The sequence below is a fragment of the Carassius auratus genome, unplaced genomic scaffold (genome assembly GCF_003368295.1).
Source record: "Carassius auratus strain Wakin unplaced genomic scaffold, ASM336829v1 scaf_tig00214575, whole genome shotgun sequence".
Taxonomy (NCBI): domain Eukaryota; kingdom Metazoa; phylum Chordata; class Actinopteri; order Cypriniformes; family Cyprinidae; genus Carassius; species Carassius auratus.
Window position 1 is genome coordinate 1,339,881 of NW_020527719.1, and position 12,809 is coordinate 1,352,689.

At 35.7% G+C, this 12,809-nt stretch overlaps 1 protein-coding gene across 3 annotated transcripts in view; it reads right to left on the reverse strand.

The window, feature by feature from the left end:
• Nucleotides 1-286: 286 nt before the first annotated feature.
• LOC113092377 (collagen alpha-1(XIX) chain-like) overlaps nt 287-12,809 on the reverse strand; it is a 128,885-nt gene continuing 116,362 nt past the window's right edge. For all 3 annotated transcript variants that reach the window (XM_026257966.1, XM_026257963.1, XM_026257965.1), the window contains 4 exons: nt 9,465-9,531; nt 8,786-8,917; nt 5,570-5,647; nt 287-3,590 (listed from right to left, as the gene is read on the reverse strand). In XM_026257966.1, coding sequence (XP_026113751.1) covers nt 3,487-3,590; nt 5,570-5,647; nt 8,786-8,917; nt 9,465-9,531 — 381 coding nt within the window. In that variant the 3' untranslated portion in view covers nt 287-3,486. The remainder of the gene's footprint in view (nt 3,591-5,569; nt 5,648-8,785; nt 8,918-9,464; nt 9,532-12,809) is intronic.

Here is a 12,809-nt window from a genome sequence, read left to right on the forward strand (position 1 = left end):
TTTAAGCAAATGTTAATTTTTGGGTGCACTTTCTTTAAGTGCCAAAATTCTTTCTGAGGCCACTGGTCATATTCATATACAATGCACTCAACAATCTAAACAATAGCAATGTAAGTGGAATGCTGAAAGACCGAACTTGAGCATCCTAAAACACAATCTAATGCATACAGTTAGAGGAATAGCAAATCTTTGTACAGTACATAGTCTAAGCTAAATATAAAAGGTATTGCGATTTGGCATAAAGTCACACAAGCATGAGAAACATACAGCTCAATTAATATTAACAAATATTATACATCACGCAAAAAAACTAACAAAAAAAAAAAAAACATCTCAAATCAGGCATCTACCTCTAAAATATAGTAATGAACCAAACATGTTAGTACATTCATAGTTTAATCTACAACAGTCTCCAATGGCAATAGTTCTCAACTTTTGCCTACCATTTAAACCGAACTCCATGCTTATATTGTCTCTTATAAAGTACATAGTGATTGACCACATTTCACAATGGATTGTCTTTAAGTCAGAATAATACAGTTGCATATTGAGAGACACGCAAGACACTACTGTTTCACAATGAATGTTAAATTAAACATTTATTAAAACAATGTACAATTATATAAATATGCAAACCAAATGCATTCGCAAAAGCACAAAAAGGTAAAGCAACTGACAAAGGATGTGCGATGCTATATCTGACCACAATGAGAACAGAACTAAATTGAAACAATCATCTTCCAGATATTCCATCAGGTGATGCAATGCATATCACGTAGATGTGGAGTTTTGTCTTAAGACTGTCCTTCAAGTAAGTCCACAGGTTTAGCCCTTGAGAAGAATATTGTATCCATGCTACATGTCATTAATAGCCCATTTCTGTAAATTAAACATCTGTGGTTGATGGAAAAACAACACTTATATCGCATGATAAATAAAACAAGTTAATATAAAGGAGACAAAAGATGCTTACTTGGAAGGATTCTCTCTAATGTGTGTTAAACATGCAGTTCAACAATCTCTCAAAAGAGTCTTATGTCCTGAACCATCAAAAAAAAACTCTCAGCAGAGGTAATCTGGTACATTACATATAAAAATAAGAAGCATAAAGAACCTGTAAGAATGAGTAAAACAGCAAAGAAAAAAAAACGCTACTAAGAGTTTGCTTTGTCACACTTAACTGTTGGTGCAATGGAAAGAAAGAATGAAAGAAAGAAAGATATCTGCAGTTCTTAAAAAGTCTTAGTTTGACCTTCCATAAACTGAGGCCTAAAAAGGTCTTAAATCAAAGCTTAAATCATCAAGTCGTGGCTTTAAAATTTGACATGCTTTAAAAAAAATCTATATCTTCCTCAGAATTTCTGTTTAGATTTCCAAACCAAATATTTAAGCATCCTTAAATCAAGATAGATTACTTTGGATTCGCACTGAACATATCAAGTCTAGCCTCCTGAGAAACTGAACAAAAATCTTTGTTAAGTCGTTATGCTCAAAACTAGAACAAACACCTGTCATTGGGGTCTGAAAACTTGTTTTTCCCTTTCAATTAAGTTTGTCTGAGCCCACTAGCAGTTATTTTTCTCGTTTTAATCATAAATTAAATTCTTTCTTATTAAGGTCTCATAAAACAAGACTTCTTATTTGATTTAATTCGCTTGTCAAGTACTGTAAATGATCTTTAGACATTTGCACTGGAAATCCCTACAAAAAACTGAAACCTTTCTGCAGTGTAATCAGAAGATAAAGTCAAATATTCAGTAGCAGAGGTATTCAAGCCATAAGCTATTGTTTGTTTGCTTATTTTTGTAAAATTAATTTAAAAATCATGGGTATCTATTAAAAGTTGTATTAGCAAACTTTGAAACAATGCTAATACAAGAAAATATTGACATACTGTGTTCCGTTTGATTTACTTACTTGGTTTTCTTCTATACTTGGTCTTAAATGTACCTTCATAAAAACTCTGGGAGAAAGGAAGGAAAGCGAGAATTCAAGAAAGCTGTAATGGAGGAGACTGGGAAGACTGAGATGAAAAAGAAAGCAGCAGAAATGCACCAACATCACAAACTGTCATCCGCCCACAAGACCCAGCAACCTTCATCTTCACAACAGAGCCAGATGGATCAAGTCAAAAGATTCAACGACTCGTATGCGCCTTCAGTTGATGCTGGATCAAGATATTACAGATATCTAGAAAATAAATAAAAACTCAATCCAGACTGCAATCCTAAAACTGTACACAAATAAATAAATGAACTCAATTACACAGAAACATGGTCTTAAGACACATTGCTGCCCATGAAAAGTAAAACATACAAAGTTTGATGTGAACTGGCTTGCCATTTGATAAACTGTTGAATATGAAATTGACAAAGACGTCATATTATAAAAAAATATTCAAGTAACATGGAAGGACGCTTTCCATACAAAGCAAAAGAAACTAGAGATAAATATATTCAAATGTAAATAAAAAGCACAAAAACAAACCAGGTGCAAAACAAAATATACATACAACACCAGCATGAAGGTGTTAAAACATCTTATTGTATTAATGTCTTATTTTCCTGTAAACAATTAAAGCTTATTAATATCATGAACAGTTTTCACCTCCCCAGCACTGACCAACACCGCAAAAACAATGCAATGATTTCTTTCATCATTCTTTGCTGTGTTTGTTTTTGAATTATGATACCACTTTGAATATCTGGGATTCAAAATCTATAAAACATTTACTACTTGAGTTATGCTGATTACATAACTTGTAATTACATATATTTGTGAATATATTTATTTATAATTCTTAAATAATAGAATACTACACTACAAAACCATAAATTCAAATTTAACATTATTATTTCTATAATTTACTGTGAAATATTAAATTGAAAAATTTTGTTTCTAATTTTACTAGTGGTCTCACGTGTTTCAATATGCGTCTGAGGTGACAATCATGACGATAACTCCCTTCTAAAGCAATGTTCCTCACACAGGGCTGGAAAGTAGACTTATTGAAATATTTTTCAAAATGACATGTTTGAAAAACAATTGCAATGTAATTTATTTACATTAGCTTAATATTTGTTATCATACTCTATTTTAGATTGCATAGAGCCATCACAATTGAATCAAAACTCAACTTCACGACAAACTGAAGAAAATAAGCAAATGTAAATTCTCATTCCACCTGCATTCGCCATCAACTTGTCCGGTGTGACTAGTGTAATGATGAGATTCGAATTCTCGCGTCATACCCACAAAACATGGGAAATGAGTAAATGCCTTGGTCACAAATATGGGAAATGAAACGGAGATAAATGATGAAATGACATCACCAGTAATGGCTGGTCTGTGTGGATGACGTTTGCGTGTTTCTTCTCCTCCAGCGGGGATCCTATGTTTGTTTCAATAGGATTTAATGCTTGTGTAGATGAGCTGGTTCACAGGTTTCCAGGATCGAATCAGGTTTGGATGAGGATGCGTCAGATCCTACCCGTCCCGTCTGGCGTATGGATGGAAGCAGTCGCTGGGATTACATCTTCCCTCTGGCCCTGGATCACCTTTGGGACCCTGGAGTCCTCTTCCGGGTGAGCCTGTATAATCAAGATTTCTATGAGCAGTGATAATAGTGATCATTGAAAAAAAAAAAAAAACTGTTATTTAAAGGCACTTTTACTGTAGAGTGATCATGACAAAACAGTGCAGTATTTTAACACAATAAAACTTCTTTTTAAGGGCTTGTTACCCTTTAACTGCAGAGGATGAGAGAAATAGGGAAATCAGAGCTTGCATTGATAACCGTGTGCTGTGCAATTATAAAGAACCCACAGCCTCTTTTGTATTTTTTCATTTGAAGAAAAATCAGTGAGCACTTTGTACCTTTTTAAAAGAGGAGTTCATTAAAGAATGCCGTAGTCATTAGTTTGGTGCCATTATCTTCCTGTGCTTTTTAAAAGTAAAACATTAAAGCACCAATTTAAATAATTGCTTCTGTCTGTTTGTTGCAGATTTCAAGAGTGTGAAAATTCCAAAGAACGGCCATCACAGAAATGTATTTACAAGCCTTTCTGGCCCCCAGCAAAAACACAAAGCAAGGTTTTTTCTTTCTTTCTATAGTTCTGCATGAGTTTGATCTAGCTTGTCCATCTTTACAATTCAAAAACACATGCTATTATATAACAGATAATGTACTTCTCACTCTTAAAAGCAATAACCAACAACAAGATCCTTAGTTTTTTATTTTATTATCTTTACTCATTACTTGGTGTCACGGCTCATGTATTAAAGGAATGTTCTGAGTTAAATACATCTTAAGGTCCAATGGTAGTATCTGAGGCATGTGGTCCAAGAATTATTCAATTTACTCAAAGCAATTCTATGGAAACCTACAGCCAAAGACACCATGAAAAGTTTAGAGCAGAAATACAAAGTACTTAAAATACAATTTGTAAGATTTTTGCAGTAAAATATCAAAAAACCACTAGACTAGTGTTAAATATTTTGTCCAGCTGATTACTAACAGTATCTCTAATGTTTTCAGCTACTTGTAAATCATGAGAAAATTCCCATTCTAAACAGTGACACGGGGCAGTGCAGTCGCCTGTCAATGACATTAGTTACCCTTTATGACCGCCTTTACTGAAGTAGAAACCACATGACAACAGTACCGTGGACAAATACGGAAATAGCTTCGCGACGAACTTCAACTAGAAAGAGATGCCGATCTCGCTTGTGTTTTACTCAACAGGTGAGTTGTTTTGATTCGTATCTTTACAGAAAACGTATGCTATTATAACGATCAACAAGATTAGTATTATGGGGTATACACGCCAAACGCGAGGCATCGCGTCTCTAGAGCCCCACGAGGACACGTCTGATCCATAGTCTGATCGTGTCTTTGCATTGATTTTGTATGTAATCTACTCGCGCAAATCGTTGAACTCGTGTTAAATCCATGATTTATCTTTCCGTCTGATTGATGGCCATCAGCGGATGGGTAGAAGACAACAAATCCCATCATTCCACTCTCCTACTTAGCATCATCAAACCACGCGATTGTTATTGTTTTGGTAGTGCGCCCTCTAGTGGCAGGTCCTACAACCTTTAAGACCTTTAAGAATAAAGTTTGGGGTCGATAAGATTTTTAAAAATGTTTTTTAAATTCTCTTCTGCTCACCAAGACTGCATTCATTTACAAAAGTACAATAAAAACACTTAATACTTTGAAATATTACAATTTAAAAAGCTGTTTTTTTATCTGAATATATTATAAAATGTAATTTTTTCTTGTGATAGCAAAGCTGAATATTCAGCTGCCATTACTCTAGTCTTCAATGTCACATGATTCTTCAGAAATCATTTTAAATGTAATGATTTAGAACTTAAGATTCAATGATATCAATGTTGAAAACAGTTGTGCTGAATAAGTGTCTTTCTGTCATCTTTTATCAATTTAATTTATTTGTATTAACAACAACAGCAACAACAACAAATCATACATAAATTCGAAAAATATTTTTAAAATGCACGTCACTGATAGAAAGTCAACTTTAAAATGTTCATCCAGAATTACCTGGTGGGCCAGTGGGGCCTGGAGCTCCTGGAAGTCCTAACCCCATTTGACCTCGTTCCCCTTTCTGCCCTCGATACCCTGCAGGGGTAAAACACATAAAAATGCAATGTCAGATATACAGAACATATATAATCCTTTATAAAATCTATGCAGGCAGGAGTAATTATGAGAAGGGAGAGTAATGGTCATATAATGATTTTATTATAATTGCTTGTACTGTATTCCATTATTACCAGTTTTTACTAACAGGAAGAATTTAGCATCACTACACTATTTAATTAGTACTTTGTTAGATGATTAATCACTGCCATACTTTAACGTAACAGTTTCTAGATTCAGTTAATCTCTGACTTTGCATTTCCGCAAAAGTGTGGCCTTCAGAAAGTACCAGGTGGAAACTTTACATAAGATCTTGTCCAAATCTGCCATATTACACAACTAGACTCAGATCCTTCAGAACTCCGACAGTTTTCTAAGCCCTTCAGGAGTAAATGACAAATCTATCTATCAGAAACACGCTTTTAAAGTATTTAAGGAGCACCACAAATGCTGACAGTGCTGGACGGCATGTCACACGCAGCGGGCAGGCAAACAAACAAACAAAAACACATTAGCTGATGCTGATCTTTTAGTCTTGTTTTCACACACTCAGTAAGAAACCAATCTTTATAATGGCATGCAGAAAACTGCCTCCAGTCAAAATACACATGCATTAGTGATGCGTTTCCTCTGAGGCAGACCGAGTCTAGCCTGAAAGAGAAACACTGTAGCAGTTAATAAACAAGAAAATACCCAAGAGATGCCAAATAATGCAGTAATTGACAATGTCACCAGTACCAGTTTTTGCATGTGCAACTTACACAAGCAAACACACTAACCTACAAACTAACTAAAGTGTGTCCGGACACCTTCAGATGCATTCATCTAATGCAATGACATTCAACGGATGGACTGCACTCTACCTGCGGCATCATATCACATCATGGCTTCCTGTGGCCGCTCACAATCGCTGCATTACCACCCCTGCTTGAGGGGGAGTTCATACTGCACATTTATTACAGGAAAAAAAAAGCGGCAGGGGGAGCTGCAATACAATATTGGCCAAATGCAGCCTACCGCAGCAACATCTAAGATCTTTCTAAGATCTTAAATTAAAAATAATTTTTCATACTCAGAAAAAAAAAAAGATTAAACCTTGTGGAGGAAGAAAAATGTGAATGAAAACATGAAATATTACATAGAAATATTTTTTCATTTAATTAATCTTAAAACGGCTTTGCACTTCCATAAAATTTGCATTTTTGCTCATAGAAACCAGTAGCAAATGTAAAAAATATTTAAAAATGTTGTATTGAGATTATTAAAATCCTGGTACATTTCTCTGCATAAAATTACATTATTTGACATTCATATAATATTGCACACACAGCATAATAAGTATAAATGGGTATGTTCTTGGCATGCAGGAAAATAGTTAAAAATATAAATTCGATACATTTGACTGAAACCAAGTTAGAGGATTTCATCACCCCAGAAGATTTAAATACAAAAAGTTACAAAGGGATTAAAAAATGCTATCCCCAAAAAAGTGTTACAGAAAAGCATGGCTGATTACACTGCGAAAAAATAGTTGCATAAGTAGTTGCTGCATAAGATGTTATGATGTTATATGACTCTCAAATTGCACGAGAAACATCAAACTTGATACAGTAAATCATGAAAAAAATTATAAGCAAAGATAAAAGGCAAAAAAAATCACATAAGGCAAAAGCATTTAAATTCAATAACAGCATTTGGAAGCGTTTGAGGAAAACACCTCTTTCGGGTCACAAGAGAGGATACAAAGATTAGAGTATTAGAGTAAAGAGTATTAATGTTGCCAATTCTTATTTAGTTTAACTCCCAAGAAAACTGACCCCGAGTGGAATTAATGTGACTCAGATGTGTAAGGCGACCGAGATTGCAAAGATATTTTTCTTCATTTTAGCACATCACGTGAAAAAACAAAAGAGTATAAATTGAGGATTCCAAAGGAGGACAGACTCCAGCAGAGGATGACGAAAAATAATGAGGAAATATTACCCAAAAACTTTGTCATCAACATCTGACAAATTAAAAAAAGACAAATAAAAACCTGCTGATTTTCTGACTAAGCAGGGTTTAAAAGTCCTGTTTTTAATTTCCTCCTGATACCGCGCATGTTCCTTCTCCATCAATCTCCAAAGCAACACAACACAAAAACACTGTAAAGTAATACAAAGTGGCTTTTCAGAAATTTGCCTGCTGTTAAAAATGCATCGACACAATCTGGATATCAATAACACAATGTACACAACATAACATATGTATACACACTCAAGGTATGTTTTCTTTGCATGGACGTCACTTATAAGAGTTCAAATGTACACATCAGTCTTATATCTTGAAAAACATCACAAGAACTCAGACAGAAGCAGCAGAACCAAACTGCAAGTCATTACTGATGAGAAACGTTAGAGGAGAAGCACATTAGTTGCCAGTCTTTGATGAATGCTCAGAATTGCTTATTTTCTCACTCCCCTTCGTTTCTTCTTTTTTTTTTTTTGGCTGGGCTTAATCCAACAAAGTGAGATATTGCGTGGCTTTTTCCATCTGCTCACTTCTTCTCTTTATCTTTCTTGCTCTCACAAGTCTGTCCAGGGCGATATTACATTCTCCTATTCTGGGTCGGTTCTTCATCCGTCTTCATATGTCCCGCCAGGCTCTCGGCACCATATGCTACTTTGTCATGCAGCTATCTGCTTTCCTTCTTGTCTGACGTAGCTAGCAAGATTCCTGTGAACGCCTTACACCCGATATCACAGTCAACGGCCATTTTTGCATGCATTTAGTGAGGACTTTCTTGCTCATTTGCTAGGTTCCTTTGAACTTGAGGTTCAAAGCTTGACTTGGCCTAAAGAGCAAAATAACCTCAACCCACTCAGTTCAGAGCAACTCAATTAACAATCTGAGAAGCAACACACATAAACACAATTTTCCACCAAGAGAGAGAGAAAGAAAAAAAAAAAAACTGGAATCCTTGAGAAGAAATGAAAAAAAAACGTAATACTGGGGAAACAGGAGTCACATAAATAATCACAGTCTTGTGCTTCTGGGTTTTTGTGTGAGATGAAACCATCGTAGGAGCAGCGTAAAGAGGTCCATAACATGTTTAGTCTTTTGGGTTTTGGCTCCTACCTTGGGGACCTGGTGGTCCTGGCTCTCCCGGGGGTCCTGGGGAGCCATCATTACCAGGTGGTCCTGGAGGGCCTTGTCGATCCTGTGCGGCTAATATAGCTGCTGGTGTCTTCTGCAGCAAAGCATAACTGTCTGAAAATAACGGAATTAAGAATGTGAATTACACTACTGTACATATAACTGTTAGTAAACAAATTCCTATTTATCCCCCAGTTTGCAAAAAAACATTAGATAGATGGGAAAATAATGTCAGAACAGAGCTGTCAGTTAACAAAATTTTGATTGGTCCCTTAGTTTGTTAATAAAATAAAAATGTTCAGATTTTCGGGGCCCTTTCGTAAAGAGGTAATTGCAATACTGTTAATGTCAATAACTAATTTTATCTATCCATTCATCTTAAATTAATGAAAAAATTGAATAACAAAATGATACAAATAATATTACAAATTGTAAAAAAGTGTAAGTTTTTTGGGTGTGGTATTGGACAATAAAACAAGCTGGGTACACAGAAGTCACTAAACGTATTTGCAATATACTTAAGTGTTGAGTGGTTGTCTTTTAAATGTCTTATAAAGTTCACGTCACACATGCACGGAAAAAAACTTAAAGCTAAAAAAAAAAATCCTCATCCACCGGTGGAGACCACAACAAAACACCTCAGCAGTGGCAGATGATGTACCTTTAAATACACGCAATACTTCATTTCGGATGAATGTTTTAATTTCCTCCAAGGCAGCTGTATCACCCTGCAAGAAGAAATGAAAGGGGGAAAAAGAAGGCAGAGAGGGAAAACAAACATCAGCACAACATGATTTGAAGATTAAAAAGTGCAGCTACAAAATTGCAGCAATTCATGTTTTATTCATGCTGAGAAATGTTGGCGTTCTCAGAGATAAAGGGATGGATGACACATAAATGGCGTAATCACCATCTCTCCTCAAAGCATCTTGCCGTTCATGATCACTGCTCTGCACAGGAGGAGGCCGGAATTTTGAAGAACATCTCGTAGGAAAACAAACACTTCCTTCTATTCAAAAACATACCTTTCACAGTTCAAGGCCATTCTTTCAAACACTCAGAGGCCCCTGTGACACTCTCTGGCTCGGGCTGCAAGTGCAGCATCCTCACATCCCTCACCTGAACGCTTGTGGAGGGTTAAAAGGAATTGGGCGAATGCATATTCAGAGTGTGGAGATTCAGCGATCAGTCTAAAAGCCCTTAACATGACTCATGTCAGGGCCTTAACATGCCTAATAACACAAGCGTCATTCGCCAATTTGACATCCACATGAAAAGCTTGCAGACAGTGTCACAGAAGGGCGACTTTACAAGGTTGCTAGGTAGCAACACAGTGAAAAATGTAAAGAAAAAGTGAAAGTGAATGACTGCATGCATTTAACCCTCTGAGGTCGATAAACGAAGCAGTTTGTTTTTTAAAATCCCCTAAAGGAACTTGGATTACTTTGTCAGTTTTGATAGTACAGATAAGAGCAATACATCAATTGAATCTGTAAAGGGTCTACTTTTATTTGTATACAAACATAATAACAATCACCTTGTGCTTTTGTAAAATAAAGAAAACCACCAAGGTGTGCTTTCTGCCACTTTGATCTCTTTGATATTCATTTATAAATGCGTCATTAAGCTTGGAACAAAAAGTCCTAATAATTGCTTTGAGATGGTCTTGGTGAGTCTAGCATCAATTTCTGTTTGTAAACTAAAGTTGTTATTCACTGAGAGAAATAAAAACCTGCACTGCTCATCATGGCACTTTCATAAAACTTTGAGGAAGCGGTGATGTTTGATTCATGAAATAAAAGGTACTTTTATACAGATCTTTTCAATGATTCAGTTTATCCTCTTCACAAAATAATTAATGACCATGGCTCAAAATTCAGTCTGCTCCTCACAGAAAGCTGTCATACACTACCTTTTAAAAGTTTGGTGTTGGCAAGATTTAACATAAAAATAACAATACTGGCTGCAAAAACAAATAAGACATAATAAATGTCTTTTCTGTCACTTTTGATCAATTTAATTCATCCTTGGTGAATAAAAGTGAGTGTCTAATTTTTACTGACCCTAAACTCATAAATAGAAGCATACAATGATTAACTTTATGCAGTTTTTATTGTACTTTTGTGTTCTTTTTGAAGCTTGACAGCCCTAGTTCTCATTCACTTTCAATATATACAGTAAAAGATTAACTAGGATATTATTTATAAATTCTAGGGGTGCTCCGATCACGATCGGCCGATCGTTAATGCACATCTCGTCAGTAAAGCCGGTTCTCTAATCAACGGTTAATTCCATCAGGTGCGTGATTTCACATAGAGCAGCTGTTACTACACAGAGCCTAATAAATTCAGCTACTGTGTCCAACAGAAAAAAAAGTCTGTCATACTGGAACAACATGACTTCATTTTTGAGTGAAATATCCCTTTTAAACTCTATTACCCCTATCATCCTTTAAAGAGCATTAAAGGCTAGTTCACCCAAACAGTTGATGATAGCCAATGACTTCCATACTAAAAAAGTCGATGGATATCATAAACTGTTTGGTTACCAACATTGGGGAAACCCATAGTTTTACGTTTGGAACAACTTGAGGGTTCGTAAATGGTAATGTTCATTTTTGAGTGAACTATCCCTTTAATGTTTGTAGTTGTGGTTTAGAGGTGGAGTTTGCGTAGAGCTCGTGCCACTACTATATCCTTCCACCCCTGCGACACACACAATACACTTCTAATGGTCCCTTCCTGAGTGACATGGCTGTGAGTTTGTTTGATTGGGAGCGAGAGCGTTGGATATAGGCCTCGCAGCGGGCGGCTCATTGCTGCAGACTGTGCTTTTCAGAGGCTAATGGGTTTGCCAACACGTGTGGGTAATTATTGTTATGCAGAGATCCTAATGATTTATTCTGAAGTGTTCACGGGTGTGTTATGCACAACAAAGCAATCAATGACGGTTGCCCTCTGAATAGTGTGGGGTGACCTGCGGTTATGGATCCAGGACGGGTGCCAGGAGGCTGGTGCAGATTGGGAGAAAGCCAGCAACTGGATCTTTTACAGAGGTCAAAGAAGTGCTCCACCTCCAGAGGACTATGCAGTCACTGTAATCTGGAAAGGGTTCACGCTGACAGTGATTTTATTGCTGGAGGTTATCGAGTGGCTGTACAGTTGATTGTAGTGGGTGTTCATGCTGCTGAAGGCCCTATACGGTTTATTTGATTGGCTGTGCCTCTGGCTGTGCTCCTGAAAATCTCAAATGGGCTGTATTGTTTGACACTGAATCCCTTTTCTTGACAGAAGAAATATTATGTAGTATAAATATAGTACTAATATAATAGTATATTATGCTCATGTACTGGTGATGTTGCTTCAAATTGTTTTAACCGTCAAACGTTAACCTGGCATTGCAAACCAATGATTGCTGGTTGCTTTATTGCTATAAATCTCTGTAGGTGTAAACGTTCTTTTACCCTGTAAAGCCTGACACATGAAAGTTGTCAGTAAGAGTTTTTGAACGAAGTCTGCATTTATTTGATAAAAAATACAGTAAAAATATTTTTTAATATGATCATTAAAGTCACTTTTCTATTTTAATATATTAGAAAATTTTATTTATTCCTAAAATGGTAAGGTGAATTTTCAGCAGCCATTACTCCAGTTTTCAGTGTCACATGATCCTATAGAAGAACAAATCTGTATGCTTATCTGGTGCTCAAATAACATCATATTTTCTATATTGAAAATTATTGTGTTCCTTAATATTTTTGGATAATTTTTCAGGATTCTTTGATGAACATAAAATAAATAAAATAAAATAAAAACAATTTAATTAGTAAAAATATATATTTCAAATGATTTCTGTCACTTTTGATCATTTAATTTTTCACATATGTTGAAAACATATGTTGCTCTCAGTATTAGCAGGCCTGAAGAAAACCAATCCAACTTCAGATTTTTCTGAATGTGTGGTGAAGTCAAAAAGGAAAGCCTTTTAGAACAGTGATTGAACAGAT